Here is a 16,602-nt window from a genome sequence, read left to right as displayed (position 1 = left end):
TACAGAAATTTACTGAAAAGAGAAATGAACATGTAGAAATGGTTCTATGATTTAAATCAAACCTCTAAAGTTAATTCAGGATCAGGAAAAGTGTCCTTCTTGAATGTACCTTTTAGCAAATTTAGTTCTTGCTTCTTTATCCACACCTCAACTTAATACATAATCATGCATGAATGATAGATGAACGATTTATTTACTTCAGTTTTTAAAGACAGAGGCAGATAAAAGCTTATTAAAACGTTTCCAGAGTGACAAACTGAAATGTGCAGAATGTAACCCACTTAACATTCAGCTAATATCAAGTATTCCAATTTTTCCAATAATCTTGTATTTACAGAGGAAGGGAAAGATGAAAATAAAAATAAATTAAAAAAAACCCAAACAACTACACCAAACCAAACCAAACCAAAAGCAGCTAGTCTTTATTTACTTGAAAAGTGAAAGAAAATCTTAACAAATACTTAAAAATTCATGTTTCTTCTGTGTTGATATCCCAGTATCTTATATCAAAGCAAAATGAGATAGTACTGCCAATAATTATAACCTCATCCTGCTCCTATGCTTCAGTTTATACAGCTACAGCTTAAATGACATGGGCCAGTTAGTATGAGGCAAAATGAACCAGAGATATAAACTTCTAGTATGAGGCAAAATGAGACAGAGATATAAACTTCTAGTATAAGTATTTAAATTGCAGTGATTAAACTTACTGAGAAACCAGAGGATATTGGTTCAGTCTATTAATCTTCCCTCTTTCTTTATTTCACTAAAATTAGTAAGCATTTCAGTAAGCACTTTTTCACATACGTGCAGATACGTGCATAATGCCTAAACAGAACCAAAGCTAAACCACAGCTAACTGAAGAGTGAGACAATGGGGTTTTGATGTGATTTTTCTATTAAAAATTCTCTCTATATATGGCACAGAGCATGCATTTTGCAATTAGTGGCAAAGACGACTGTCTACTAATTATCAGTTGTGCATTGTTCAACCAGGGGTTTGTAATTTTCTTGAACTCAGAATGCCACATTATTATTATTATTACAGGTAGGATAATTTTTGCTTGTGAATCATATACAGAATTGGGGATTTCCCTTCTACATCCTTGAATGAAAGTGCAGTTGAATCAGGTAACAACTTTATTTGGTTCAGGAAAACAGGAAACTATTTCCCCATGATCACTGCATGCTTAGAGTCTAGCACAATAAAATTGTAAGTAACAGCCTTCATAAAACCAGTCTCCCTTAGCTGAGATAATATTATACAGTAGATAATTAGACAACAAAATGTTTGTGCCCAATGCAGAGTGGCTGCACGACTTCAAGGAACCTGTCTGCTGTTAGTTGCAGCCCACGCAATGGTAGGTGTCAGAAACAGGCACCTGAAGCATCAGCAATGTGTGTTTGCTTATAATCAAACATCATCAGTGGTACAAAAGGATCAGAAAAAACGGTACCCTGAGTGTTCTGTCCCATATGCTATGCTAAAGAAATTGTGGGCAAGCACACAAAACATTAATGCTTGCCCATACCCTCTGGTTCTGCCACTTGACTCGGAACAGATATTACCCACAGTCTTGCCAGACATTACTCTGCAGCGTAAACTTGAAACTATAAACCTCTTTTAACCTCACTAGTTAGTAATGAAAGAAGGTGGATGGGTTTATTAGTGAAGTTTCTTCCTTGGTAATACATCGTAGACTCCCTCTGACGTGACTTCACGGACTAAGAATCGACACCACTGAGATGCCTTTACACAGTACAGGAACGAGGATCACAGTTTTATGGCAAGTGCGAAAGGAATCGAAATGCAGAAGATAAACATCTTTCACTGTGGAGAACCTCCAATCCAATTGGCATAAACTATCTGGGGTTTTGGAGAAGGTCCAATTCAGGGGCAATCAGGTGACCATGAACAATCCAGACAGCTCTGAGAATGAATGTGCTTTCTTCATTTCCAGAGACGATGATAATACAGAGGTGGTACCAGGGCCTGGCAGACCCCTATACCAAGCATGGCTTAATCACTTCACTTCTAAGAGCCTTTCTCTGTTATAAGGTATTTCTACATATACATTGGATCAAACACTATGTAATTTTAGAAGCTCCTCAACAACTTCCAGCTTGTTTAATTATCTTTTTTCATGTCTGTCCATTTTCCTTTATTCACACAAAGAAAATACTTAACCATCCACTTGTCTGCTTCTACAAGTACCCTCAACTGCTGTTCCTACCCATTCTTGTGTCTGAGATTTAACCAAATTATCTAAAGCCTACTCTGATCCTTTACAAGGTTTAGTTTTAATGTGTTTCATACCTGCTTATCAATGCCAAGAGGAATTACTGCTAATAACATTCAGTGTTATTTTCAACTTGAAATAATAATAATAATAAAAAAGTAATCTTTAACTCCTGAGCAATTAATTGTAGAAGCAATGTAAAAGGATATATGTTCCTATTTTACTTGTCCTCATTCTTCATTATTTTGTTACTTTTAGCTGTGATTTCTGGACTTAGACTGGATGTTCTGAACAACCAGACCTCATTGCTTACTCATGGAGCTCTGACCTCAGCTCCAATATATTATTGCAACGTCCTTTGGTAATAGTGTGGATAAAGGTTGAAATGTTAGGGATGGGAGCTAAGGAGGGAAGACAATGCATTGCTATCTGTTTTGCTGATTTGCTGGGGGGGTTGGGTTGTGGTTGTTTTACTATTATTGTTTTGCAGGATACCAGGCAAGTTACAAGGAAGACAAACAATAACTAGAACTGAATAGCATCAAAAAACCTTGCAAATCCATGTTTGCTCCTGTCATAATAGAATAGTCTTTAGTAGAGAACTGGCTCTTGGTGATTGAGACACATAGGGTAAAGGAAGCAGACGTATCACCCCAAACCAGTATTTTTAAATAGGTTAATTTCAAAATAATATATTCATGGGCTAGTTAAAATCCAGTCCACATTTTTTCCCTGACATTTTTAAAATGAAATTTGTAAGCTGTTTCTGCTGCTTGCCATCAAGCTTACCTTGGATAGTTGTAGTGTAAGGGTATATGAAATGTGAGAGCATCTGGTTCATTAAATTATTTGTTCATTTATTTATCTGGTTAATGTTTAATTGTGTAACAGAAATAGAAAATATCAAGAAAAGTGTTACATTCTACACAGAAGCCAGGGTATAACAGAGAAAATGATGAAGACCAAGACTCATCATGCTCTGATGAACAGGCCACTGAAACACTGGCTGCAACTGCCTGAAGGAGGGCCAACCTCAACTTTGTATCTGATCATAAGGAGGGGGAAACATCTTTACTGCAAGTGTTATGGATTGTTTGAGGTTGTTCATGAGACTCATGGGAAATTCAAAGTAATTATCAGAGGGGTCTTGTGGGACTATGTAAAATTTATTATGGTATGTTTAGGGGAAAGGTAAAGGGTGGGGAAGGATTAGGAAGGAATAAGCATGGCAAAATGGAGAGGAGAAGGCAGTCAAGGGGCTGGATATGTGTAAGCAGGGCCAGTCAGTATGCTTGTGCCTGGGATGGAGAACCTGCTCTTGGCTGGGCTCCAGTGACCGGGCTGAAAGAATCCCTTGGAGGCTGCTGGATTCAGTGGCTCCTGCAACATCCTTATCACAAGAAACAGAAAGATCCATCTGATCTATTTTCATCATGATCCATGTGCACCAGGACAGGCAGAATCCAAGCATTTATTATGCTTGAGGTAAGTGTCTTGACCTTGGACCTGTACCTACCAGAACACTGTTATAATAATCAGAAATAAAATGACTGATCAGTTACAGTGGCTACTATTTGCTCCAGCATCTAGTAGGGACTACATTTAGGAACACAGCAAAAGTATTTAATAAAGCTTGATTTTACTTCAGGGAGACTCAAATGGTAGGGGTAGTGGGAAATATTTATAGAAATGAAAAATATATGTAAACTATAAAAGATGCACTGATTTGGAATTGTTGTGCTAAGTAAGTATTGCTTTAATGTTTGCTATTACAAAGAATCAATGAAGTGTAATCAGCTGTATTACTGCAGTTTAATGAGGTACAGGAATCAGATGCAACTATAAAAAACATTGCATCCTACAGAAGTCTTTCACTGTCTTTATCTCAAGTTAAAAAAATTCAAGCTTTGTATTTACATTTTAAAAAAACAAACAAGAAGTTAGAATTTCATTTTAATGCATGAATCCTTTGGAAAACAGAAGTCCAAGCTAGAATCTCTTAAATGTCTGTAGGACAGGACTGGCAATTCAATAAATAGAAATAGTAGTTGTTAAGTCTGGAATAGTACCATCTGAAAATAATTTAAGGCAGTGAATATGTTGCCTAAAACATTATACTATCACATATAAAATTATTCAATACATTTCCTGAAGGAAAAAATGCTTATTAGAGACTTATGAAATCAGAGACTAATTGAGATATTTTCCCAGCAGTACTTCACGATAACTTCCTAGCGTTACTAAATTGTATTTCAAATGGACAACAGAATCATTACATGTTTGGTTATTGTTCCTGCAAACCTTTCTAACATACTTAATATATTAATCCATTTAATATTATATTTTGCAGAAAAGAGATTTAGCAGTGATAGATAGACTGGTTCAATGTAACACATAATTTTCTTGAGAATTTGCTGTATTTTGTATGAACAAATAACATTAAATTACTAACAGCACCTGTCTTGCCTACACGCTTCCACAGTTCAGATGATTTTGGATGTACACGTTCCAAATGAGATGATAAAACACCTTCTGACATGATGATGAGCAGGGATCAAGTGAAGTTTTGTAAATATCAGGGGAACTGTCTTCCTAACTCATTTTACTGTCTTGATTTCTTTGCCTTTGCATGCACATAAGAACTTCAGTATTTTTAAAAGAAATGCAGACTTCTTCTAACTCCCATTGAATATTTGTATCAGTGAAGCAAACTCATGAATTTTTAACTGTCATGGAAACCAATACCCAGGTATCTCTACTTTGGGTTCTTTATGAAAAAGAATCTGAATGTCAAAATTTTGAGGAGTCATGCATTGCTATTAATCTTATGTTTCAGTATCTATTCATAATAGCTAGTTTTTAAAGAAACCTCTCTATAGAGGTACCTGTAGTAATTTATAGGTATTTAAACACATAGTCTCTTTTTTCTGTCAGACACAATTAAAGCTAATTTGAAGTATGCTATATATATTTCTCATCCTATTATTGAAGAGCTCTTCAAAACACAACTACCAGAGACTATGTCTATTCAGGTGCAAAAGGAGAAGAGTTTCTTTGGTTCTGTGCTATAACAGAAGATTTTAAGTTCTAGTAATATCAAATTATAACAGCTCCTCAAATCCATCTAATTAAAACTATAAAAAAGAAGAAACCTTGTAAAACAAAAAAATATAAGCATCAATTTGTCTCAGTTAAAAGGATGTATTTCAGGCTATTATCTACCACATTACTACTACTAAATATGCTTGATTATTCTCCAGCACACTCACCTCTTTTTGACGGTACTTAATTGCCAGTTTCAATCTTGCAAGATCATTACCACTTTGTTCTTCTATCAAGCTATTATCATCTCTGTAATTAAGAATAATTTCCAATTCCCTGGAACTCCGTGTCTGATCCAGGAGATCTTTTGCAAATTGCTTGCATTGCCGTGACAGTTCCTCATACTCCGACTTAAATTCATTTTCAACTTTACTTAGTTCCTGCAGCTCCCAGCTCAGCTGAAAAGCAGTAAGGAAAGGATCCTCACTGGACAAAGCAATCAAGGATGGGCTTGCCAGAGCCTTGTAGATATTGAGTCTGGATCGAGAGTGGCGGAGGCTGTCCACGTCTGAACTTGAGACACACTCGACGCAGTTACAGCGGACCTCGTGTGGCCTGGGCACGGAGACCCCCTTCTGCACAAGGAGCTTTATGATTTCGTAATTGTTGGTGTGGGCTGCCAGAATAATGGGTGTGATATCCGGTGTAAATTCTGAAAACTGCTTGTCCAGAAGCACTGGTGGCACCTGTGAAAAAAGTCAAAAACAATTACAGGCCTCTTAATTGAACAAGAGCCATAGAAAATTAAGCTATGAATAGTTCACCAGGTAGTACACTTATTGACAGGTCTTTGCTTCTGGCCAGAGTTGAAGGAAACGCTTTAAACATAACAATTCAATTAGCTAAAATAGGCTCTTTCCAGTTAATAAATTGCTATAAACAGGGTGTGATTTTTCATAAAACCTGTTTGTATGTAAACAGCTCATGGGCAATGACTCATCGGAGCAAATGATTAGATAAACAAGGAAGAGTCAGACACAAATCCTCCTGTTGTGTCCCTTGAAGTGCCAGCTGTGAGCAAGGTGGAAAAGCTTGTCCATCTCTCACGGGTTAATCTCAGTTTTATAAGGAAGAGAATCAGGGTGGCATAATTGTGATTCTCTGAAGGAAGCGGTGAACAGGACTCGGACAAGTTAGTTATAAAATGCAAGTAAATGAGAAAGTTTTCTGACAGAGAAGTTTGGAAATATGACAGTGTAGAGCAACAAAGATACCTGCTGCAAAGAGTGTGACCTCTTAAGGCTCAGTTCTAAACTCACGTGCACAAACATACTCTCTGTTGGAAAATGGGGGAGTTGGTAGAACAAGGGCCCCAAGAAAGCATTTTTAAAGCCTCTTCTGGTGTGCATTTCTGTATTTTCAGTCCTTTTTATCAGAAGACTGTAAGGTCTTTCATTTTAAGCTTGTTTGTTTATTTTACAATACCAGACTCTAAAGTCTTTCCCAGATCAAGACAGCTGATTAGACTAGTATAATGAAACCATATAAGTGTAATTAGCCAATGTCTATCAAAAATGTTATTGGCATCATCATTACGGACTGCCTTTGGTCCATAGTTCAATAACTAAGTATAAACTCAGTCCACATCAGTGAGGTGCTATGAGTGATGCTCCTTTAGGAGGAAGAAAACCAGAAAACTTTTGACTCAAGTTGTCTGGAAGCTAGGGAAATAGATGGCCATTGCAGGGAGGAAAAAATGTTTGATAGAAGTATTATGACGGCAGAATGACCTTGTTGTTGCCAGGTGGAAAAAACACAGATAACTAAGAGGATAAGTTAATAGGAAACACATAAAGCATGTGAGAACAGTGTTTATATTTAGAGCTATGTTTAGAGCCTTGGGAGGGAAAGAAGTAGAAATGCACAAAATCAGACAGAAACTCAGCAGAAAAGAGAACTAGAATGAAATTAAGCTGAAAAGAAATGTTGGTCCATGGATCTAAATCCATAAATAAAATACATAGATCATGGATATTTTTTTTTCCCTCTTTCTAATGAAGACACTGTGTATTTTGTACATTTTTTTAGCTGTTCTGTGTGTAAAACAGCTCATGTTTGTTCAGTGGAACTGTGTCCATGCATAAGAGCTGCTATGTGTGTGGGCTGTAAAACAGAGGCCTGAAGCACTAATTAGCTGCATGAGAGAATTACTTTGGGAGGTGGCCACTTACTCATGTAAAATGGGGTGGAAAGTCAAGACTAGAGATCTGGCATTCAGGACTGTAATCGCACATCCCTAGGGAAACAATCCCCACCTGGCCATAATGAATTGCTGACCTCGAGTAGCTGTGCTGGATTCTGAGAAGGTATGTGGAGGCAAGGGGCAGAAATCCCTTTTCTCCCTTCCCACACACTCAAACACGCACACTTGGCTTGGCACTGGGTAAGGCTGGCTCAGAGTCTGTTCTAGAGCAGGACTGTGGGATGCCTGAGCTAGCCCACCCACCCCCACGACACCATGCAAAGGGAGCAGCTGTTGTCACAGTCCTCCCCGCAGGCTTACAGGAGATGTTTACAACCAGTAGTTGTGAGCCGAGCAGCTCCTGAGCAAGTTCTCTTCTGCTTTCTTTATTCTGAGGTGCAAACAAAACAGTGCAGTGTGTGCAGGCATACAGAAAAATACGGGTTTAAAATTACTCGGGAGGTAAAGAATCCAGTTGAGAATATTCTGAAGGTAAGGATGGATGGGGGAGACACTTGGGTACAAGAATAAGCGGAAGGTCTGTGTGCTGTGCCCAGTCTCAGGTCAGGACAAGAAACACGATTTGGGCATATGTTTTCTCAGAGGACTCTGGCTATGTCCAGACTGCTCTGTCAGGTCTCTTCCAGAGCACCTCTGGGTCATGTCACAGCCAGCCTGAACACTGCGCAGAGCCCCTCTGGGGATGCCCACATGCCCGGATCGCTTCATTCTTCCTGTCCAGTTAGTTAAGCTGGGGCTCGGAATCCGTATCTGTTTCTACACCTGTCTGTGGTGTCAGTGGGGAAAATGAGACCCATTTCCAACCCCAAACCTCACTGATTATTTCAGTCTTAGATTTATCTTCTCTTTTACTTACATATCATATAGGGAAAAAAGAGACCATATGCATACACACACTATTCCTGCTCTCTCCAATTGCAACTGTGGCCAACGTTTCTGAGGCTAGAAAGAGATGTAAATGGCAGAAGAGTCCCAAACTGTGCATTAGCAGAAGCATTTTGGGCTATCAGGTCTAAAAAGGGTTTACAGGGAGGGATATGCTGTGCTCTGACAGCATCCACCACCACTAATGAGACTCCGTCTTGGCCCCAGGGTCAGGCGACCAGGGAGCAGAGGAGAGAGTTGCAAGGGCAGAAAACTGAAGGATACAAAGCTGTAACTCCAAACTCACCAACTGCTCAGAGTATTCTGTCACTTAGCATGTCATTATCTTTGTAGTTTGTGTCAGGACTAAACTAATACTTGCTTCAAGCCCTGACAGAACTGAAGGCTATCTTAACATGTCATTAACTGCAATCTTCTCTAAAAATTTAACAGAGACAGCTTCAAACAACATGGCATTACAATGATTGACTTATACATGGGGTCCATTAACTCAAAAGCTGTTTGTTTTTCTCATAGTTTATCAAAACCTTTCATCTTAAGCTATAAGGCTAATGCACACATTTTGGAATTCATACCATCATAATTGACCCAAATATAGAAGTGTGTATTAAATCATTTCAGCCTTAACTTACAGAAACATTTAAACTAAGGGCAAACCCTAAGACTGCAACTTTAATTACATCATGAATTTAACCTCTGACCCTCTACCTTCTATTTTAAGACTTCCTACTCATTTAAACCAAAGATATACAGAATGCCAAAGCAATAAGGTCAAATTATTCCCTCATCTGGAGCATAATGAAGTACTTCTCCTTTGAAATTCTGAGTGGTCTCATGGCACTCAATATTTCAGCGTTTAACTGATGACCCAGAGTACTTGCTCTGAAGTCACCAGACTTATGATGAATTTTACTTTCAAACTGCTGAAAAATAATTCTCTTTAGAGAAGCCAAAACAAATAACCAGCACACATTGATATTAGCCACACAATCTAAAGCTTTGACAGAACATTCACAGGCAGCATATGATCCTTAAATCCTGGGAGAACAGGAAGCTAACTAGGTCTTAGAGTGACTGACTGTGACTTTCCAAGGCTTAGCAGTGGTGTAACTGTATCATACACTTTGGAGTTAGTATGTCAAGTGTGAGGCTGCTTAAACTTAGAAAGGCCAACTGATTTTTGCCTTCTTATATTTTGCTGATAATTTTCTACTTCAGCACTATTTATAGGGCTGAGGCAAAGCAGTCTGATGATTGTGTGTAATTGTACGCGTATCTGTATGGGAATGAGTAGGCAAAAAGAAAAAAAAAAACCGAAAAGAAAGTGTAGCTGAAAGTCTGTACACTTCAGTGCTCAAGGACATTGGATTTTCTTTGTTGCGTTCATTTTCTCTGCACTTATTTTAAGTGGGAATGAGTGAGTCCAACTTAGATATCTAACAATTCTTTTTAGATTTTAAGTGGAACAGCCCTCTTCAATATGTGTTTAAGTTCCGTGTACAGTCGGTGTGAAGAGAAGCCCCTTTGCTATGACAAGAAAGAGAAATCCAGTCTAAATTAATGCCAGTTAGATCTGGCATTTCTGTCCCTATAACATCAAAGTAGAGTCTTTGATTTTCTGACTTTTCTGACTATTGATTGCTGACGATCTCTGAGATATCCAGGAAATAGGAAAAGGTAATAGTCAGTCTGGAAGAGGAAAAATGGAAACCCTAGGTGTGTCCATTTCTCCACCCAGATTTCTCATAATGGTTCTCAATCCTGCAGTATCTTAACAGAGAGATTCTGAGCTCTTGCACTTAAAAAGTAGGTCCTACTTTTTAAGTGCAAGAGCTCAAAATCTATGTAAAGCAACCTATTTCCTTGGGCAAACAGATAGCTTTTCTGGTTCTTGTCTTGGTTTATTTATTTACTATTATTTTGCCTTTTGCTTGTAAAAGAGAGGAAATCTGCAATGGCTGAAAGTAGTTAGGTAAACTGAGTCACATCAATCATGACAGCATGATTGAAGGAAAAGTCCGAAGCAAAATAAAAAATGTATATATAACAGGTAACAAGATGAATACATATGTCATCTCTTGCAGCACCACATTATATAAGAAAATTGATATTATAAAGCTGTGTCATCAAGCTCACCAGTTGCTTCAGCGCTACTGCTCTATAGCTGTCATCAGCCAAACACCTTGAAAATGCTGAACTCTACATTTCAGTACAGCCCACTGCACACAAGTTACCCTTATGCATATATAGTTTTCTGACTTACATTCTGGTTTGTTCAATTCTTCTCTTTGTTTTCATATTATTATATCAGCTGCAATACATCCCGGTTATGATGATGGAAGTATCTCCAACCAGGAAGGACTCAAAATTTCCTCCTACCCCAACTCCTTTCACACGCACTGTCACTGATAAACTATCAGACAATTTGAAGATAGAACTTCAAGATAACTTGAATTCACTTGTCACACCACTGAAGGGGTCTGTACACAGTCTATCCTGAAAGCTGTGCTGAAACTATCCTCACAAGACTGCAGAAACTGCAGGCTTGCAACCACGGCCCCAGATTTGGCGGAAAGTCGTTTTCCTCGTCGCCGGTGCTTGCTGTGCATTGCACAGCTGGTATGTTGTTGGGCCATGGAGCATGTAAGGCAGGCAAGTGGATGGAAGTTGCCAAGCTGAGCTCAGGGACAGCATCATTTCTGAGCAGCGTGTGTGATCCTAAGCCATGCAACACCCATCTGGTATGCTATCATCTTCTGCTTTCCATAGGCAGCTTCCCTGGCCTCCCTGGAAAAGGTTCAACTTTTTTATTGTCCTTGGCCTCACTACATTTCCTAACGGTAAAGTGCCACACTTCTAATGTGCTACTTAAAGTATTTTCTTTCCTTTTATAACATTCTGCCTCCATGTCTGGTTTTTTTTTTTAGGAAGCAGATGTACCCCCCCCAAACCTCACCCTTGCTTTAAGGCACTGAAAGTTAATCGACAATAGTCTGAGGACTAAATGTGCATGAAATAAACATTTCATTTCATGTATGAATGTGCAATGAAATTTTTTAGATATTGTAACTTCTTAAGAATGCATACTTTGAATACTTATTAAACATCTGAAATGGAGCCTGTTTAAGTTCAGCAGATAAGATTTCATTACAAATTGTGTCTTTTAACATTTCCATGCCCACAGTTCAGCTCAATGCTGTCAAGGTGTTTAATGCTCATCTTCCAGATTTCTTTCCTCTGGAGTCTAACCACAAGCAAGAGAGATGACAAAAATGGGGCAGTACATATTTTGAGGTTAAGTGATGCGCACCCTGTTGGGTCTTAAATAAAATATTGTGTCTTAAATTGTGCTTAAAAAATTAAAAAATTGGTTCTTATATAAAACATATTAAGACCTCCAATTAAAATTCTGAATGCCAGATGCATAAGGCCATAAAACCTCACTCTTGTGCTAATTATAGGTTGTGGTTCATAGCAAAATGAAAGGGCTGACTAGCCAAAATGAAATCCTAACCACAAGTTGAGACTTTATGGTGGGAAGGTTTCTTTGGGCTGCAGCTTTGAGATGGAAGTATCTTTTGTCAGCTTCCAAATGATGTTATGAATGAGAAAAGTGGAGGATTCCTGGGGACGAAGAAAAAACATAAATCTGACTCAAGGCAATAACAGCTGGACAACCTATCTGGACCTCAGGACATGGGTTTTGTTAAAAGTTCTGCCAGTAACTCCAGGTTGCCTAGGCAGACCAACTCTTTCTGCTTCTTTTCCCAGTTGGATACACTTTTTTGAGCACATGTTTTATCAACCCAGGATGTAAATCCAGTTATGAATTGATGCCAGGAAGATATAGGGAAAAATCAATAATTAAAAAATAAAATATTTTTTGTGTGGACATTTTTAATGGAAGATTCTGGATTACTTTATTTATTTTGAAACCTTACTTTGCTCCAAAATTTGCCTATAATTTAACAATAAGAAGGTTATTTTATTTCAGATTTGCTTATTGTGATTATAATATTTTCTTATGACAATTCTAACCCTTAATTTTAAAAAATGTCCCAAATATTTTCTTACAAAGATATTATATTTCAAGTCAGCCAAGAAAGGTGTCTAGGAGAGAGAATTTTTGAAAAGCAACCCAAAACAGAGATCTAATTTTAGATAGCTAAAGTTGGGTAAGGTAAACACTCCCCTTAGCATACAGCCCCCAAAAAATTTATTCAGCAGACACAAACCGTATGCTGAACTAGCTCAAAACTTGATGGGCTATGCTATCTCATCCTAATACTAACCCACAGCTAACCACAGCTCATGCTTCCTAACTTGCACTACTGGGATACAAGACACGTATTTTTCAAAAGTACTGGATTCATCATTCTGGCCATTCTTCCAGGGTTTTTAAGAGGAAGGTATGAACAGCTAATGCAGATTGTGTTACCTTTAGGAGCTGCTTTTGTCTGTCTCCTATTGGCAGGGTAGAGAGCTGCCATTTTTGCTTCCTTGCAAGCCCTTCTCAGTGTATATATCCCATGTGTGATAAAATATTTCCAAGGATCAGGACTAATTGTCCTAATATGCATTATTGTTAGCAAAGGATAACTTCCCCCCAGTTAGAATATCATGTCTATTTATTTTGCTGAAAATTTATTTTCAGCTTTGCTGGGACATGACTGGCAACAGGGATGTTGCCACAGCTAATACAAAATCCCTGTCACATTTAAGGAGGCTTCAGTGCTTGCCTTTTTGTGTATATGGGAATTTTGCACAGTTAAATTTACAAGGTTGAGTTATTTTCATTCTATTTTTTTCCAAGTACAAGCTGAGTTTTCAAAACCTCAAAGTTTTTTGTTTTTTTGTTTTTATTTTTGGGTTGGGTTTTTTTTCAGTTACACTTAACCTACCTGATGTCAGCCTATAGTTTTCTAATGTTTTTTCATGCTCATCCTATTACAGCTGAATCAATTTGTGTGTCACAATAGTCACAGCATGGACTGATGACTTCTAGTCTGTGCCAGCCACATTGCACAAAAGGCATTAAAGTCACATATTAAGAAAAAGAATTACAATAGCATTTAGTAACCCACTGAAACCAACATCACTTTTGGAAACAACGAGGATGACATGCATAACCGCATTATACAAACAACAGTATATACTTAACACATCTGCAGAACATTTGAGCCAAACAGTGTAAGAAGAATTCAGCAATAGGAGCACTGGGCAGTAGGAAGGAACTTGTCAGAAGGTCTTGTTTGCTCCCTTGAACCCAATGTATGGTATCTATACCTAGATCAAACCCCACAGGTATTTGACCAATGTATTCTTAAAGCCCTGCAGTGCTGGGTTAATACGTTGCACCATTTCCTGACAATGTTTCTGACTTTGTTTTACCTTTGTCCAGTTTGAGCCTATAATGTCTTGCTCTACAAAACGTGGATACAGAAGACACGTTATTTCTTTACTATAGTTTCAGCTTTTTCTTCTAAACACTCATTCCTTCAGACTCTCCTTATGGGGAAGACTTTCTAATTTTCTGAACCTTCTTAATTCTTTCTGCATGTTCCTTACCACTTCTGAGTATAACAGAGGACAAATTCATGTATAGCTTACAATCTGTGCCCATTCTGATGTGACCAAATACGATGTTGACTTTTGCACAGTAATATTATATTGTCCAGTCTTTTCCTGTTAGTCTTATTTTAAGCCCCCTCGCAGAACTGTTATCTTAATCATTTTCAATTCCAATATATACTTGATTACTTCTTCTCTACTTAGAAGCTTACACATTTTCTTACTGAACTGTTTTATTTATTACAGAAATAATTTTTCTTTTTTTGCCAAAACCATCCCTAATTGTGCCCTGCAACAGCCTTGTGATCCCCCCCAGCTTTGTGATGTCTACAGATTTAAGATGACCTCTATTTCATCCTAAATGCCAGGAATTAATATATTGATTGAGACAGACCCCTGCAGAACTGCTCATTTCACCCCTCCGTTTGAGTCACTCAGCCTGTGTCACCAGGTACTACTGGCAACTGTTCTACAAGTGGTTTTCTTAGACTGTGTTTTGAGTGACAGTTTATGAAATCTTACAAAACTCAAGCTATATATGATATGTACTGCTTTTCCCCAACATCCAGAGCTTGCTATCTGGCGATGAAAGAAAACTATACTGTTATGAAAAGATTTCTTCTTGATAAATCCTGGTAGGCTGCTATTCATGTCCATGTTTTCTTTTAGGTGCTTACAAGTAGAATGTTGGATTATTTTCTTCAGGAAACTCCCTGGTGTGTAAAAGTATAGATTTTTTTTTTTTACTTGAAAAAGGAGAATAAAGAATGGAGAGGAAATGCAGCAAAATGAATTGGTGACAATTTCCAGATAGAATCAGAGGAAAAAATAATTGATTTCAAAGATGTGGGACATGCATTTGTTAGGTGTGACTGATGACACAAGACTTCAGTACTTAAATTCTCTTTTTTATCCTCCTCCTTGTATCTCTGGCAGCTAATCCAAAATACAGCCCCTACATAAGAGCGGTCATTTTCAATTAATGTTTTCCTATGAGCATTATTAGTGGATGGATATACCCTTCCTTCAATGTCAGTAGCGTGAGCAAGGATGGGAAATGACTTAAAAGTAGATACTCTGTAAAAGGCTGTCAGGATATTCTGAATTTATTTCCAGCTCTGAAACTCATACTTGCTCTCTCAGCGCGTATCTTTTTGAAACTAGGTGGAGGAGTTTTTCAAGGAAGAATTCGGGGCATTGCTCAAGTGCTCATAATGAAAAATGACAGGCAAACTGTGTTTTTACTCAGGGACAGTGCAAGAAGAAACTGGAAATGGTTTGGAAAAACATGACAACTAAGAAAGCAAAATAATCTTATTATGGAAATGATTAAAGGGGAACTCAAGTTATTTCTGCTGCTTCATAATAAAGGTCATATATGCCTTTCTCAAAGTTTGCATGATGAGTGAAGCCAATATTGAAACTTCCTGAATGATTAAAGTAGACCTAGTGTGGTCCTTCACCAAGTCATGGTTTTAAATGCATGCACAGATACTTTTCTCAAACACAGAATGTTTCATAAAGGCAAAATAATTTTAGTGAAGTTTATGTCTGACCTTCCATTTCCTGACACCTCATGTTTTCAGTCTGATCAGGAAAATGTGGAAGAGCTCTTGCTTATCCCTGTTTTTTGCTTTCTCCCAAAATGGCTCAAATATTCAACTGGGGAGGCAGGAGAAAATTAGCTTGCTTATCCAGTGAGGTCTTGAGAGAAATGTTAGAAAAAATGAGTTCTTAGAATCTGAGATGGATCCTTTGTTTTGTCCTGAGCTTCATGAATTAGAAACAAAAAAAGACGTCCCACTGGCTAACAAAGACTGTTCTTGAAGAAGAGCTTTTGCAGCAAGAACAATAACAGATTAGTAGCCTCTCTAGGTATCAATAAACTGTTTAGGAGATAGGAGTGTCTCAGAGGGAAGGTTGGGAATTAGCTAAACTTCTTTACAGCTGATTGCAATTATTTAGCATTGCAAAGTAATTTGAGATAGCTTCATGGCTGGAGAGTAAATTTTGTGTCTGAGAAAATTAAAAGGGTTATATTCTTAAAGAAAAAAGTAGGAATCAGGCAAATTTGCAAAACACTTTAAGTAAAATGTTCCATATTTTTTCAAAATATTATGAGGAAGGAATACAAAAGAGTATGGCAGGGACACAGAAACTCCATAAACCCGCAGAGGATGCAGAAAAATGACATAGAAATCTGTTACATAAGTATATTATTCCTGGTATGTTATTCAGTGGTTTGTTATTTAGCAGCAGTTCTAGTTTTTAATCATACTATAAGTTTTCTATGTTTCATAGATACGAACAGAACTTTTTTCTGAAGTAAAAAGAGGAGACCAAGGCTTAGGCAACTAAGCTAGGAATGAAAAATGAAAGTTTTTTTGACAGGCAAAGGTTTGGCAATTGATTTTTATTACAGGTTAATGATATTCTCAGCTGTGTTCAATTCCTTAATGACAGATGCTTTAAGATCCTCCCTGCATGCAAGAATCAATTGAACAATCCTACTGCTTATGAGGTTTCAGAAAAAATAGAAAAGCGCCAGAAATAAAAAAAAAAAAAAATCCTTTTGAATTTTCACTGCAAAGAGATCAAAGA

General features: G+C 37.7%; 1 protein-coding gene across 1 annotated transcript in view; it reads right to left on the bottom strand.

Annotated features, from left to right (window-relative positions):
* Nucleotides 1–16,602, bottom strand: part of TRPC4 (transient receptor potential cation channel subfamily C member 4) — a 161,947-nt gene that overhangs the window by 70,347 nt on the left and 74,998 nt on the right. The window contains exon 3 of the mRNA XM_055803135.1: nucleotides 5,510–6,028. Coding sequence (XP_055659110.1) covers nucleotides 5,510–6,028 — 519 coding nt within the window. The remainder of the gene's footprint in view (nucleotides 1–5,509; nucleotides 6,029–16,602) is intronic.

Source organism: Falco peregrinus, chromosome 4, assembly GCF_023634155.1.
Source record: "Falco peregrinus isolate bFalPer1 chromosome 4, bFalPer1.pri, whole genome shotgun sequence".
In the NCBI taxonomy this organism is placed as follows: Eukaryota; Metazoa; Chordata; class Aves; order Falconiformes; family Falconidae; genus Falco; species Falco peregrinus.
Note: the sequence above shows the minus strand (reverse complement) of the source record. Positions and strands in the feature narration are given on the sequence as shown.